Raw genomic sequence first — 14,833 nt, 5'->3', positions numbered from 1 at the left:
TTCCAGTGTACTTCCAGGTCAGAGGAAATTTCTGCACATGCGCACAAGCTATTTCCGGCGCTTTCCAGCTCGGGAGTGTGCCAGAAATAGCGTTTGCGCATGGGCACGCATGGCTGTGTGCTCCCCCTCCCTCCGGCCCGATGCCAGGTAAGTTTGGGGACCCGTTTTAGGACAAAACCAAAGGAAGGTTAACGCATGTCCAAAAGTCCTGGACTCAAAAGGCCATGCCTCCCATCCAGCCCAGGCGAGAGATACACAGTCGATTCACCTGTCTGCAGGCGAACCTTGGCTGCAGTCAGCTCATTGCCCCGTGCCAAGGCTTCAATCAGCTCCTGCGTTGAGTTCTCCAGCCTCCTGCACACCTGCAGGCAGCAAAGGGTTAAGAAGGGTTAGGCAAACTAAGGCCCAGGGGCTGGATTAGGCCCAATAGACTTCTAAATCTGGCCCACAGACAGTCCGGGAATCAGCATGTTTTTACATGAGTAGAATGTGTCCTTTTATTAAAAATGCATCTCTGGGTTATTTGTGGGGCACAGGAATTTGTTCATTTCCCCCCAAAAAATATAGTCCGGCCCCCCACAAGGTCTGAGGGACAGTGGACCTGAAAAAATTTGCTGACCCCTGCGTCCGCAAACACCAATATAGAGATATTGTCAGAAGGACTGGTCTCATCTCAAACAGTCGTTGCAATTGAGGGGAGGACAGCCCCAAAATCTCGCCCCGGGGGCTTGGCACCACTTGCCCCCAGAATGGAGCTATAAGGGGGGGGGGGAACGGCACAATGTGGCATTATGGAGATATGGTGGAACCTCCATGTTCAGAGGCAGTCTACCCCAGAACACCAGGAACCAAGGAGAGGGCAAAAAGCCTTTGCACCGGCCAGTGGCACAAAGGGAGAAACAGGACTGGATCTGGGGCTGGGGGCCTGACCCAGCCATTTTGGACACACACCCTCCTCCCTGTTTCAGTTCCACCCCCAAGAGAAGACTTGCCTCTTCGTGCTGGGCGACCTCCTGCTGGGCTGCCCTCACCTTCTGGACCATCTGCCCCATTGTGACTCGGAATCGGCCCGCCAGGGTCCTCATGGCCTCATACTGGAGAGAGAGAGAGAGAGAAAGAGAGAGAGAGAGAGAGATTTAGCCCCCTCCCCCTGTTGGACAAGGCTGGCAAAGGGAGCCGGGGAGGCCAGGAGTGGAGCAGGACTCACGTCGTGCCGCATCTGCGCCCAGTTGCCCTGCAGGGCTGTCGCGAGGCAGGCCTCCTCCGCCAGGTGTTTGGCGTAGCCTCCGGAGAGATCAGACTGCAGAAACGAAAAATGGAAAAAAAGTGTGCAGGTGAAAGAGAGGAGCTTCCTTGTGGGGCTCACGGCAGAGCCGGAACGGGGTCTGGAAAGGGCAGCCGGAAGGAGCGTCACAGCAGCGCTAGGGGCTTTTGCGTCTTGAGGAGAGTAGAAGACAACACGACGGAAGTTTACTACAATTACATGGAGAGAGAGAGGATAAGGAAAAGTTTTCGCCCCTCTCTCGTAACCCTGGGAGATCCCGGACAGATGAAGAAGTAAAATCGGTAACGATTAAATAGGCAGAAGATATAGGTCGCAAGATACAATTTGAAGATTGGATAAAATGGTGGAAAGTCAATTTGAAATTTACGGATTGTATATTGCTGAGAGAAAATTCCATGAAGATGATGTATCGATGGTACACATCACCGGTCAAATTGGCAAAAGTGTATCAAAATGAAAAGAAAGAGTGTTGGAGGTGTAAGGCTGAAGAAGGTACTTTTCATCATATGTGGTGGGGTGTGTAAAAAAGGAAAACTGTTTTGGGAAATGATATACAATGAATTGAAGGAAATGTTGAAAATAACATTTGTCAAGCAACCAGAAGCCTTCCTGTTAGGCATTTTAGGTCAAGATCTGCCGAAAGAGAAGAGGACGCTATTTCTGTATGCTGCTACGGCGGCGAGAATTCTGATAGCACTAAAGTGGAAGACTGGAGAAATGCCAGCTAAAGAACAATGGCAAGAGAAATTGATGAACTGGCAAAACTGACGGACAGACTTTGAGAAAAAGACAACGGTGATTTTGAAAAAGGGTGGGAACCATTTATAATATACTTGCAGAAACAAAGGAAGACTGTTGACTTGATGGCAGGATTTAAATAAACACTCACATCTTTATTAACAAAGAGCATTGAAAACGATAAAGAAATAATATAGCGGACCTTTAGGAAACAGCAGAATGTACCGGTAACAAGGGGGAAGCAAACCAGAAGTGGAAGTTTGGGGAAGCCCAGGAGGGGAGGGGAGAGGGGAGGTAATATAAATGTTATTGATACGAGATGTATGTAATGATAAGAAAAAGAAAAGTGAATAAAAATTTAATAAAAATAAAAATAAAAAGACCATCACACAGCGCAGGGTTAAACTACGGAACTCCTTGCCACAGGAGGCGGGGATGGATGCTCTTTTTGAACTGTGTTCTCTACGTCCGTCCCTGTCAAAACCAGGGACTGTCAAAAGCAGGATTATTTTTTAAAAATAAAAGTCAGCTTGCAGGTGATTGCAATTCTGTACATTCTGTACATTGTACATTGTACAGATTGTACATTCTGTAGGGCACCACAGTTCAAGAAGGATACTGACTGGAACGTGTCCAGAGGAGGGCAACCAAAATGGTCAAAGGCCTGGAAACGATGCCTTATGAGGAACGGCTTAGGGAGCTGGGTATGTTTAGCCTGGAGAAGAGAAGGTTAAGGGGTGATATGATAGCCATGTTCAAATATATGAAAGGATGTCATATGGAGGAGGGAGAAAGATTGTTTCCTGCTGCTCCAGAGAAGCGGACACGGAGCAATGGATTCAAACTACAAGAAAGAAGATTCCACCTCAACATTGGGAAGAACTTCCTGACAGTAAGAGCTGTTCGGCAGTGGAATTTGCTGCCAAGGAGTGTGGTGGAGTCTCCTTCTTTGGAGGTCTTTAAGCAGAGGCTTGACAGCCATCTGTCAGGAATGCTTTGATGGTGTTTCCTGCTTGGCAGGGGGTTGGACTGGATGGCCCTTGTGGTCTCTTCCAACTCTAGGATTCTATGATTCTCTATGATTCTATGAATGGAAAGATCTGAGACCCTGGACGCCAGGCATTGGGGCCAGGCTGCCAGTGTCTCCTTCCCCGCTCACCTGGAGTGCGTTGGCCTCCGCCAGCAGGGTGCAGAGATGATGCCGGGACCCGCAGGCCTGCTCCAGCTGCCCGATGCGGTGGCTGGCGTGATTCCGGAACAACTCCAGAACGTGGTCTGCCTGCAAGGAGCGAGCGGAGGGGGAAGAGGAATCACACAGAGGATTTGCACACCCAAGACTTCCCCCTCTGCATGCAGAAAACCCCAGGATCAATCCTCAGCGGCGATTCCAGGTAGGGCTGGGAGAGACCCAGCCAGCCGGCGTGAGAGCCCAGAGAGCTGCTGCCTGCCAGTGCTGGCGATACTGAGCTCGATGGACTGATGGTCTGAACCATAATCGGGAAATTATGGTGCCCCCCATGTTTCCCCCACAAACAGAATGGAAAAGCTGGCAGGACCATCCGCCCACCTGCATCTTCCTCTGTGCTCAAGAGACCTGTGATATCGGAAAGCTTGCCTCTTTCTTTTCACCTACCCTGAGCTAAACTGGCTTTGTAGAAAAGAGTAACACCTCTTTTAAAAAAACGAGGTACTTTGCATCTATTTCAGGCATAGGCAAAGTCGGCCCTCCAGATGTTTTGGGACTACAACTCCCATCATCCCTAGGTAACAGGACCAGTGGTCAAGGATGATGGGAATTGTAGTCCCAAAACATTTGGAGGGCTGAGTTTGCCAATGCCTGGTCTATTACTCTGCAAGCCTATGTTCCTGTTTCAGTCCCTAAGAGATGTTTGACAGGGGAAGGGACTCTCCTTACCTGGGGGGCTTTTAAGCAGAGGTTGGAGGGCCACCTCTGTCATTCTAGGATCACCAGACCCACCCAAGTATTTCCGCCAAGAAAGAACCTGACATTGGGGTAACTTGGAGCAGTTTTTAACGGTTTGGATTTTCCCTTATACAAATATTGCTGTTATTCTTTTAACCTACAACTCTGTATTACTTTGCCCCCTGGTTTTTGGTGTCTACGGGTTCTTGTCCAATTGAATAAACAAACGGAGGTTGGACAGGCCCCCTGTCAGGGATCGCCCAGCTGAGACTCCTGGATTGTAGGGGGTCAGAATAGATGACCCCTGGGGGTCCCCCTTCCAACTCTACGGTTCTGCGATTCTACGCACCGCCTCCTTGGCTCTCAGGGCCTTCTTCCTTTCGCCCTCAATCCGGCTCCACCTCTCTCGGAGGCGAGAGATCAGGTCGGCCATCTGCTTTTGCTGAGAGAGAGAGAGAGAGAGAGAAAGTCAGGGACCCTCCTGCCAGGGGGTGGGAGGGAGAAACAGAATCTGTGCCCCCTCCTCCCTCCCCAGCCCATCGCTTGGGCCTCACCTGCTGGCTAAGGGAGCGACGGTCCTCCTGAAGGCGTTGGAAGGAGGCGTCCGCCGTCTCTCGGAGAAATGTGGAATCCCAAAGGCATCCTCTCTGCAGGCAGAAGGGGAGTCGGATCAACACACACATAAGCTATCTCGTCTTACGAGGAACAGTGTGGTGCAGTGGTTAGAGCACGGGACCGGAACCCGGGAGAGAGCAGGGTTCGAATCCCCCGCACTCGGCCAGGCAGCTCTCCCTGGGTGTCCTTGGGCCCGTCCTCCTTGCCTCCCCCCGTCCTCACCTACCTCTCTGGGTCGTTGTGGGGATTAAATGAGCAGGGCCAGGAGAACCTGCCCCCCCCCTTTGAGGAAAAGGTGGGATTTAAATGCAACAAACTGAATAAACCAGCAGTCAAACCCTTCGAGCGGAAGAGACGCACGACAGGTTTGGACTGCGAGGAAGAAGACTTCGTTGCCATCGGCATCACCGCTCAAAAATTAATTCCCAGCAGTTCAGGGTGGGAAACCAGCATCGAAGCTGGGGCCAGGGGCACCTGTAACCCTTCAGACCCCACCGCTCTCTGTCTCCCCTCACCCCTATTTGCATGCCCAGCAACCAACCAACCCACCATCTCGTCTGTGGCTGTGGCCAGCGTCTCAACCAGGGCACGCTGGTTCTTCAGAGTCTTTTGAAGGGGGTCGTGTCGCTTCCAGAGGGCCCCGTACATCTCGCGGTACAGCTGCACCTCCTGGGAAATGCAACAGTTATTACTAATAGAAGCAGGAGCAGCCGCACCACACAAACTGCTTCCAAGAGACATAGAATCATACAGCTGGAAGGGAGCCCCCAAAGGTCATCCAGTCCAACCCCCTGCTGCCACGCAGGAATCTCAGCTAAAGCATTCATGACAGATGGCCACCCAACCTCTTCTTATAAACCTCCAAGGAAGGAGAGTCCACCACCTATCGAGGGAGACCATTCCACTGTTGAACAGCTCTTACTGGGAGAAAGTTCTTCCCGATGTTTAGTTTTTTAAGCAAGGGAGTAGATGGCCAATTGTCAGAGATTCTTCGGCTGCAATTCCTGCACTGCAGGGGCTCAGAATAGATGTCTCTGGGTGTCCCTTCCAACCCTACTATTCTACCGTGTTTCTCATAAAATAAGACACCGTCTTATATTTATTTTTCCCCAAAAAACCCAACGGTGGCTTATTTTGGGGGGGGGATGTCTTATTTTTTTGAGCGGGAGCCGGCAACAGCGCACTGCGCCGAGCCCCGACGCAGTGGGACCCGGGGAGCAGAAAATAGTTTTTAGGCTGCCCTCCCATTTGCGTGCTGCTGGGGAGCAGAAGAAACGCTATGATCCAAGGAGCACGGCCACGTTGGCGGAGCAGGAAGCAGCCGCGGAGGGCCCGGCAAGAGGCGGCTGCACGGGAGCCGCTTCGGGGAGCGCAGCGCAGCGCGAAGAGCCTGGTGAGAGGCAGCTGCGGCTGCAGGTGAAGCCCATGATCTTCGTGGGCGCCTGGGGGCGAGCGCTCTGAGCGCTGTGGCGGCGGCGAAGAGGCGCCCGATCAGCCCGCCTCTCAGCTGATCGTCGGGAAGCCCCCGTCTCCGCAAAACACAGCGCAGGGGAAGCGCTGAGAGCGCCCAGGTGCACGGCTGCAGCGACAGTGATCCCAGCGGCTGCGGAGGTGGCTGTGGGCACGCGCCCAGCGCCAAAGCGCGGCGGAGACGGCCACTGCGAGTGGCATGAAAAGAAGGTTGCCAGCAAGCGCGCTGTTGCCTCTTGCCGGCTCTTCCGAAGGCGCTTAAACACCTTCCTTTCCTTGCCAGACCTACCCCCCCCCACTACGGCTTATTTTTGGGGTATGTCTTATATTTAATCAACTCGTGAAAAGCCTGCCATGTCTTATTTTGTAGGTGCTTCTTATTTTATGAGAAACACGGTATGTACAGTGGAACCTCGGTAGTCGAACACAGACTTCCGAAACCTTCGACAACCGAGGCTCAATGGACAGTCTGCAAAGCCCACAGAGAAAATGGAGAAGCTGTTCGACTTCCGAGGCGCGTTCGAAAACGGAACCATTTACTTCCGGGCTTTTGGCATTTAAAAACCGAAATGTTCGGCTCTCAAGACACTCGAAAACCAAGGTTCCACTGTACTTATTTTAGGACAGAGGAGTTTTATAGGAGAGCGCAGCTCTTCGGACCTCAAAGACCACTCTCCCGACATAGAGGTCCCTTTCACTCGCTCGCCAGATCCCCCAAACACAGGCACTACACACAAAACACACACACACACACATTCCCGGCAAAGAGACAAAGCCGGGGTCAGCGCCTGCTCTCCATGTGCAGCCAGGCAAGGCTTAATGCCCGCTGGCACGCTGCAGGATTCCGCTGCAGAGAGAGGGGGGGAACATGGGTTTGGCCACGTGAGCAACACAGTGTGGCGAGGGTGACCAGGCCGGCCAGCTGGCTCCAGCCCTCCCTCAGGAACGACCGGAGGACCATCTTTGTGTGACGCTTGAAGCAGCATAAAAGGCAGCGTGGTGCAGTGGTTAGAGTGCCGGACTAGGAGCTGGGAGAGACCAGGATTCAAATCCTCCCACTCGGCCACGAAGCTATATTAATAAGAATAGTTTACTATCAATATCCCGCCCATCTGGCTGGGTTTCCCCAGCATAGCTGCCAAGTTATCCCTTTTTTAAAGGGAAATTCCATTATGCTGAATAGGCTTCCTCGCGAGAAAAGGGAAAACTTGGCAGCTATGTTCCCCAGCCACTCTGGGCGACTCACAGCATATATAAAAACATTATAAAACATTAAAAAACAGTATCTTATACAGACTACAGTGGTACCTCGACTTACAAACGACTCGACAACCAAATTTTTCGACTTACGAATGGGGGTAATGGCCGCGCGCTTACGAATGTCTCGACAGCCGGAAAAAAAACGCGGCGGTTTTAGACAGGGATTTTTCAACTTATTAATTTTTTCGTTTCCAATGCATTCCTATGGGAAATCGCGTTTCCAATGGCGCTTTTCGACTTACGAATTTTTCGACTTACGAGGGTGCCTTCGGAACGGATTAAATTCGTAAGTCGAGGGACCACTGTATAGATGAGCCAATAAATTAAGGTTACCAGACGTCCCCATTTCCCGGGGGCAGTCCCTGGATTTACAAATCGGTCCCCTGACAAAATCCATTGAAGTTGAAAAGTGTCCCCAGATTCATTGGAAAAAATATCTGGTAACCTTACAATAAATCATCAGATAATAATAATAATAATAATAATAATAATAATAATAATACTCAAACTAGTCGCTGCCTCTCAACCTAACCTACCTTGCAGGGTTGTTGTGGTGATTACATGGGGGGTGGGCAGCCACGTACCTCCCCCTTGCGCTCCTAAAAGGTGGGCTATAAATGCCGCCCTGCACTGACCAAGCAGAAGCCGCTCTGACTTCAGTTGCGTGGCCTCCCTTGCCGGGTGCCGGCGAGATCTCGCAAAGCTTGTGCGGAGATCCGTGGCTGGGTGAGGCCTCCTCCTTCCCTGCCAGTGTTAGAAACTGGGACAGAAAAGCTAGGGGGGAAATGGCTTCTGGAAGCTGGGTTGTGGGAGCCGAAACAGAATGTCTAGTCGCCGTTATTTTTTTGGGGGGGGGGAATTGGCAACACTTTTTAATTGATCATTTTGATAAGCACGAATGAATATGCAATTCACGTAAGTGACACATTGTTAATATCACATTTCTAGCAAAACTTGTTAATACATGTTTAATTTGGTGTTGGCAATAAAAATATTGGTACCATACTTTACTCTTTCTTGATTCAGGTAGGGAGCCCTGTTGGTCTGACGCAGTCAAAATGTATTAAAAAATTAAAAAAATGTCCAGTAGCACCTTAGAGACCAACTAAGTTTGTTCTTGGTATAAGCTTTCGTGTGCATGCACGAAAAAAAATTGTGCATGCACACGAAAGCTTATACCAAGGGCAAACTTAGTTGGTCTCTAAGGTGCTGCTGGACAATTATTTAATTTTTTATCTACTCTTTCATGTTAAATTCCTTAACTTCGAGGTTTCAAAGCACCTACATTTCAGGAATCCTGGAGTGTCAGCCAGGCGCAAAAAAAATGGCCCCCAGACTTTTTGAGGCGCTCGCAAATGGAGAATCTATCTTTTGGCCCCAAATGCGCCTGGCGCCCTGCTAATTTTGGACCCTGTTCCCCGATTACCTCACTGGGCTCAGAGATGGGGGTCTGGGTGACTGCGTCCCTCTGATCCGCCGGTCCCACGCAGGCGGGCCACCTCTGGGAATCCAGGGCGTCCCGGATCTTCTGGGAAAGGGCTTCCACGATGATCTGGGTGCTGGCCAGGTGTTCCTCTAGCTCTGCCCGAGACAGGCTGCTCAGCTGGTCCCGAGAGCAGCTAGGAGGAAATAGCAAAGAGGCCCCCTGTGGTTTGCTGCATTGCAGGGGGCCGGACTAGAGGACCCTCAAGGGCCCTTCCAACTCTAGGATTTGGAGCCCCTGCTTTGCACGCAGAAGGTCCTGGGTTCAAATCCCGACAGTGCCAGGGCTAGCAGGGTGAACAGTCCAAGTCGGGGGGGGGGAGAATAAAAACCACCGCAGCAGCCTCATGTGTGCTGCTGGGGAAGAGGTGCAGCCAGGTGGCTGAACACCTGCTTGGCATGCAGAAGGGCCCCGGGTTTGCTCCTTCCGCTTAGAGATCCTGGAGAGCTGCTGCCAGTCAGAGGAGGCCATGCTGAGCTCGGCGGATTAACGCAGCCTGGCACTGAAGGTAGTTTCCAAGATATGCCACACAATCCCCGTCCCGCATTCGTACGGACCTGATCCTTTAGTGCAGCAGGACCCCTTTGCTGACTGCTGTTAAGCAGGCGACTTCACCATACTGTTCAATGCCTGCTAAAGCATTTGAGTTCAGACAAGCCTGGCCGAACGCTGAGAAATGTCAAGGTGAGCTTTAACCTGTTTTCGGATTTTTTGGTTTTGCTCATTTCCCCCAATCATTTTATTGTTTCATCTTTTCGTCAACTGCTTTGAAGGTTGTTGTTGTTTATATTCAAGCAGTGAAATAAAGAAAAAATAAATAATTTACATACATTTTTATGTAAAATGTACGTTTCCGAGCACAATTCAAAGTGTTGGTGCTGACCTTGAAAGCCCTAAATGGCCTCGGTCCAGTATACCTGAAGGAGCGTCTCCTCCGCCATCATTCTGCCCGGACACTGAGGTCTAGCACCGAGGGCCTTCTAGCGGTTCCCTCGTTGCGAGAAGCCAAGTTGCAGGGAACTAGGCAGAGGGCCTTCTCGGTGGTGGCGCCTGCCCTGTGGAATGCCCTCCCAACAGATGTCAAAGAGGAAAACAACTACCAGACTTTTAGAGGACATCTGAAGGCAGCTCTGTTCAGGGAGGCTTTTAATGTTTAATAGATTATTGTGTTTTATTTTTCTGTTGGAAGCCGCCCAGAGTTGCTGGGGAGACCCGGCCAGATGGGCGGGGTATAAATAATAAATTATTATTGTTATTGTTATTATTATTTTTAAAAGCCTTCTGTCTTTACCCTGTCCTGCATTTCAGGAAAAAATAGGTGTGTCCCTATCACTGCCCCCAGAGGCAGAACTGACGGCTGTGGACCTCTTCCATCCCCTCCAAGGGTGCTAAGCCTCTCTCTTTGCAAAGTGGAGGCGCAGAGGGGTCCTCTTTCTGCCCCCCCCCCCAAGCCAGACCTTCGAGACCCGGACGCAGCGGCTGGATGGGGCAATCCCCAGAGAAGACCTGGGGGGGTCTTAGGAGCTCTACTTACCGCCACAGCAGAGAGTCTGTTTCTGCTGTGTTGTCCTGCGTCAAAGTCCTCTCCTCCAGGGAGGTGTTCACGCCCGTCTCCAGGAGGCTCAGAGGCGACATTCCTGTTGCTGCCGAGACCAGAGAGACGGCCGCCTTCTTCCGCTGCCAGAGGACGGAGGCCACATTCACCGGCGATGTGTTGAGTCCCGTCTCCGGGATGTTCAGAGGGAAGATCTGGGAAGCAGCAGGCGACACAAAGTCTGAAACGATGCCATTATCCTTCTCCTGTCCCGGGTCGGAAGCCTCGTCCTCCGAGGATGCATTTGGGCTCGGAGGGAAGCTCCCGGCCGCTGCAGAGCCTGGGGGGACGCCGGTGCTCTTCCCATCTTGCAAGGCAGGGGAGGGGAGACTTTCTCTTTCGGGGGCTTCCAAAGTCAGGTTTGGCTCGGCCATCTCCTGTGGGTGGCTGTCTCGGAGCGAGTCGCCAGCCAGCCGTTCCTGGCTGGGCTGCAGAAGCAAAACAACAACAACGCAGGCTTCATAGGATGTTGCAGAAAAGTGAGAGCTGGGTTCAAATCCTGACTCAGCCAGGATGTTCACAGCAGAGGGTTGCCTACCGCACAGGGTTGGGTGAAGCTGAAATAGTTTGGGGTGGGGGGGGTGGAAATGCAATAAAAATAAATAAAACAGGTCCTTTTCGGTTGTGGCACCACCACAATGGCATTCCAGAAGGAGGTGATGAAATGCTAAACTTCCTGGACTGATTTTTATGATCCTGTGCTTCACTACTGAGAAAACAGTGCTCAGAGAGCAGCCTTGTTTTCACTTGTTTTCAATACGAACGAGAGTTTGACCAAACTGCGGGAGGCAGTGGAAGACAGGAGTGCCTGGCGTGCTCTGGTCCATGGAGTCACGAAGAGTCGGACACGACTAAACGACTCAACAACAAAACAACAACATTTCTTTAAGGCTGCCATTTTCCCGGACACTACTGGGATTTCAAAGGTGGAATTGACACCTGGGGGGGTGTTCCTTTAAAAAAGCTCAAGAATGTTGGGGTCTTCCTTAAAAAAGCTCAGCAACTTTTGCGGTATCCTGGTTTTTACTTTTTGAAACATGGCAAGCCTAATTCCGTTTATTCATTACATTTGCATTCCGCCTTTTCCTCCAAGGAGCTCAAGGTGGCGTCCCTAGCTCTCTCCCCCCCCCCCATGTAATCCCCACAACAACCCTGTGAGGTAGGTTAGGCTGAGAGGCAGCAACTGGCCCAAGGCCACGCCCCAATGCTCCAGCCCCTACCCCACACTGGCCCTCTTGCTTAGCTGCCTCGGCAGAGGGGGCTTGTAAAAGACAGAAAGGCAGGACAGACCATTTGTTACAACTTATTATTATGGCTGTGCTGTGAGGGAGCTTCTGGGAAGGCTGATTGAGAGGAAGCCAAGAGTAAGGTCTACATGCCTATGACGTGCCCCTACACTTTCCTGCACTGCAGAGGGTTGGACTGGATGACCTTTGGGAGCCCTTTCCAACTCTACCACTTCTTCCGAGGTGCCCTCCATCCATTCTACCGTAGCTTTGTGGGCATTGCATCATGTTATTACTACTACTAATAATAATTATACTCCGCCCATCTGGCTGGGTTTCCCCAACAGAAATATTAAAATATTGTTGTTGTTTAGTCGTTTAATCGTGTCCGACTCTTCGTGACCCCATGGACCATAGCACGCCAGGCACTCCTGTCATGCACTGCCTCCCGCAGTTTGGTCAAACTCATGTTTAAAATATAATAGTCTGTTAAACATTAAAAGCCTCCCTGAACAGGGCTGCCTTCAGATGTCCTCTAAAAGTCTGGTAGTTATTTTTCTCTTTTGACATCTGATGGGAGGGCGTTCCACAGGGCGGGTGCCACTACCGAGAAGGCCCTCTGCCTGGTTCCCTGTAACTTGGCTTCTCGCAGCGAGGGAACCGCCAGAAGGCCCTCGGTACTGGACCTCAGTGTCCGGGCAGAGCGATGGAGGTGTTTAATAATAATAATAATAATAATAATATATTATTTATACCCCACCCATCTGGCTAGCTTTCCCCAGCCTCTCTTGGCGGCTTCCAACAAAATATTAAAATACAATAGTCTGTTAAACATTAGAAGCCTCCCTTCAGATGTCTTCTAAAAGTTTGGTCTACTAGCCACTTTGCTGCTTGATAATTCTCTGCTTGGCCTCTGTTATTTTCTCCTACCGACAGAAAACCTACATAAGGACTCTCTCTATACAGGCTCTTGGATAGCTATAAGGGATAAAGGAGCAGTTTTTTCTTAGAACACCAGGAACACAACTTGTAAACAAGGGAGGTTTCCGCCCAGAAACCCCCTCCCTGTTTGTGACACGTGTCTGATGTGCGTGTGATGGGTGCAGGATGGGGAAAAGGGGAAACCTCTAAGTCAGAGAATCCTTTTGTTTGGGGCTTCTTCCTGCTTCTTCTAGGCCGGGGGGGGGGGGGGGGCAACTCCCTAGAGCAGTGGTTCCCAACAGGTGGTCCGGGGACCCCCAGGGGTCCGCGAGCTATGCCAGAGGGGTCCTCAAGATCCTATTAGAATAAAAAATATATTAAATATATTTCGTATGATAACAGATTTTTTGTTTTGGCCGCTTCCTGCATGAGCAGAGTCTAGCGCAAAACTAGAATTAGATAGAGGCAGTAGTTCTGCTGTATGCCGCAAGGACTACAAGAAACTTGGAGATAAGGCAATGAAAAAGATCCTTCCATTTGCAACCACATATCGGTGTGAGCAAGCATTTTCTTCCATGTGTTTCATGAAAAACAAATACAGTATAGGAATAGGCTCGACATGCGGTCGGATTTCAGAGTGAAAGTTTCAAGTTTGAAACCTAATATTTCAGAAATAATGGACTCAAAGGACAGATTTAACTCATCTCATTAAGAACTGAAAATTAAAACTAACTGTATACTGGATGGAGTACTCTGTTGTAACTGTAAAAAACGTATAAATATAAAATATAAAAAGCCTCTTAATTTGGCTCTCACTTTTTAATTTTAGGATTAGGAATTAATGGGGGTCCTTGTCACAATAGCGGCTTGATGAGGGGTCCTCGAGAAAATTTTGTTGGGAGCCCCTGCCCTAGAGACACAGAGCTAAAAACTGGCAGGGATAATCTACCCCCTTTTTAGGGGGAACAGGTCAAAATCGTTGCGCTTTTTTGAGGGAGGAGGGTGCATGGCAATAAGGTGGAGCTTTCTGGGGAGGGTGGAAGTCCTGTTGCAAGAGTCATGGAAGTGCTTCTTGGAGGCGGGGGAGGGACCAGGGGAGAAGAGTGCGGCCTAGTGGTTAGAGTCCTGGACGAGACCTGGGTTCAAATCCCCACTCGCCCCCCCCCCACGAAGCTCCTCTCCTCCCCGCCCAAGGAAGTTGGGGGTCTGGAGGGCGGGGGGGGGCGCAACCCCCCAAGAAAATCCGGGACTCACCGGCTCCATCCCGGGCGAAGGGCGCAGCAGGCACCGCGGCGGTGGAAACCGAGCGCCCTCGCTTTTTTTGAATGAAACCGCCGAGCGACGTCACCGGAGGAGGAGGGGCCAATGGGCGAAGGGTGCGTGGGAGGGGTCCGAGCTTGGCCCCGCCCCCTCGCTTCCCCCGCCCTCGCCTTTCTTTCTGCAAACGGTTTCAAGCGGAAGAAGATTTCGTGCCTCTATATATATATATTGTGCTGGGCGCAATATATTTCCCAGCCAAGCTGATTCGGCTCTTGTCCAAATGCAAATCGATTTGCATGAAAAATAATAAATAATAAGGATTACTTTCATTTTCAAAATGTATAATCGAAAAACAAGAGAGAACAATTCCCTCCCTGGGGAACGCGCTCCCGTCGGATGTCAAGGAGCTGAAGGAGGACACAACTTTCAGAAGACATCTGAAAGTTGTGGGTGTTTGACTTTTTATGGTGCTTTTATAATGTGCTGGAAGCCGCCCGGAATGACTGGGAAAACCCAGCCAAGATGTGCGGGATATAATCAATCAATCAATTATGATCAATTAATGGGCGGGGTATAACCAGAGAGCTGCTTAAATTGGGTAAAAATTAGACTCGGGAAAGGAGGGACGGGGAAGTCGAAGTTATTAATAAGGGTTTGAAATAAGATGTTTTCTTTCTTTCTTCTTTTTTATGCTTTTGTATTTTCTTCTATTTTCTATCCCCCCCTTTTTTCTTTTTCCAGTATTTGATTTTCTTTTACTGGAACAAAGAACGTTGCGTATATTTGTATGTTGAAAAATTGTCAATAAATATATTTGTTGCTGTCGTTTAGTCGTGTCCGACTCTTCGTGACCCCATGAATATATTTAAATATAAATATAATATATTTAAATAAATATATCATTTAAGAATAAAATAAAAAATAACCAGTTAATCTAGGGTTGCCATATTTCAGAAAAGTTGTTTAGCTTTACTAGGCAAAGGTGTTTTTCTTTGGGGGGGGGGTTTGAGCTTTTCTGCAAAAAAACTGGGGGGGGGAAGCTTATTTTAAGTTTCCA

The 14,833-nt window shown here is 50.1% G+C and overlaps 1 protein-coding gene across 1 annotated transcript in view; it reads right to left on the bottom strand.

Moving 5' to 3' along the window:
• SPAG5 (sperm associated antigen 5) overlaps positions 1–13,878 on the bottom strand; it is a 28,157-nt gene extending 14,279 nt beyond the window's left edge. Inside the window, exons 1-10 of the mRNA XM_060268386.2 lie at positions 13,771–13,878; positions 10,310–10,797; positions 8,719–8,911; positions 5,112–5,231; positions 4,502–4,594; positions 4,297–4,389; positions 3,183–3,302; positions 1,208–1,300; positions 993–1,094; positions 269–362 (exon numbers count right to left, since the gene is read on the bottom strand). Of these exons, the coding sequence (XP_060124369.2) occupies positions 269–362; positions 993–1,094; positions 1,208–1,300; positions 3,183–3,302; positions 4,297–4,389; positions 4,502–4,594; positions 5,112–5,231; positions 8,719–8,911; positions 10,310–10,797; positions 13,771–13,779 (1,405 nt within the window). The 5' untranslated portion in view covers positions 13,780–13,878. The remainder of the gene's footprint in view (positions 1–268; positions 363–992; positions 1,095–1,207; positions 1,301–3,182; positions 3,303–4,296; positions 4,390–4,501; positions 4,595–5,111; positions 5,232–8,718; positions 8,912–10,309; positions 10,798–13,770) is intronic.
• Between the last annotated feature and the right edge of the window lie 955 nt (positions 13,879–14,833).

Source organism: Zootoca vivipara, chromosome 14 (genome assembly GCF_965207765.1).
Source record: "Zootoca vivipara chromosome 14, rZooViv2.hap1.1, whole genome shotgun sequence".
Lineage (NCBI taxonomy): Eukaryota > Metazoa > Chordata > Lepidosauria > Squamata > Lacertidae > Zootoca > Zootoca vivipara.
The sequence above is the reverse complement of the archived record's forward strand: the minus strand, read 5'-3'. Positions and strand labels throughout refer to the sequence as shown.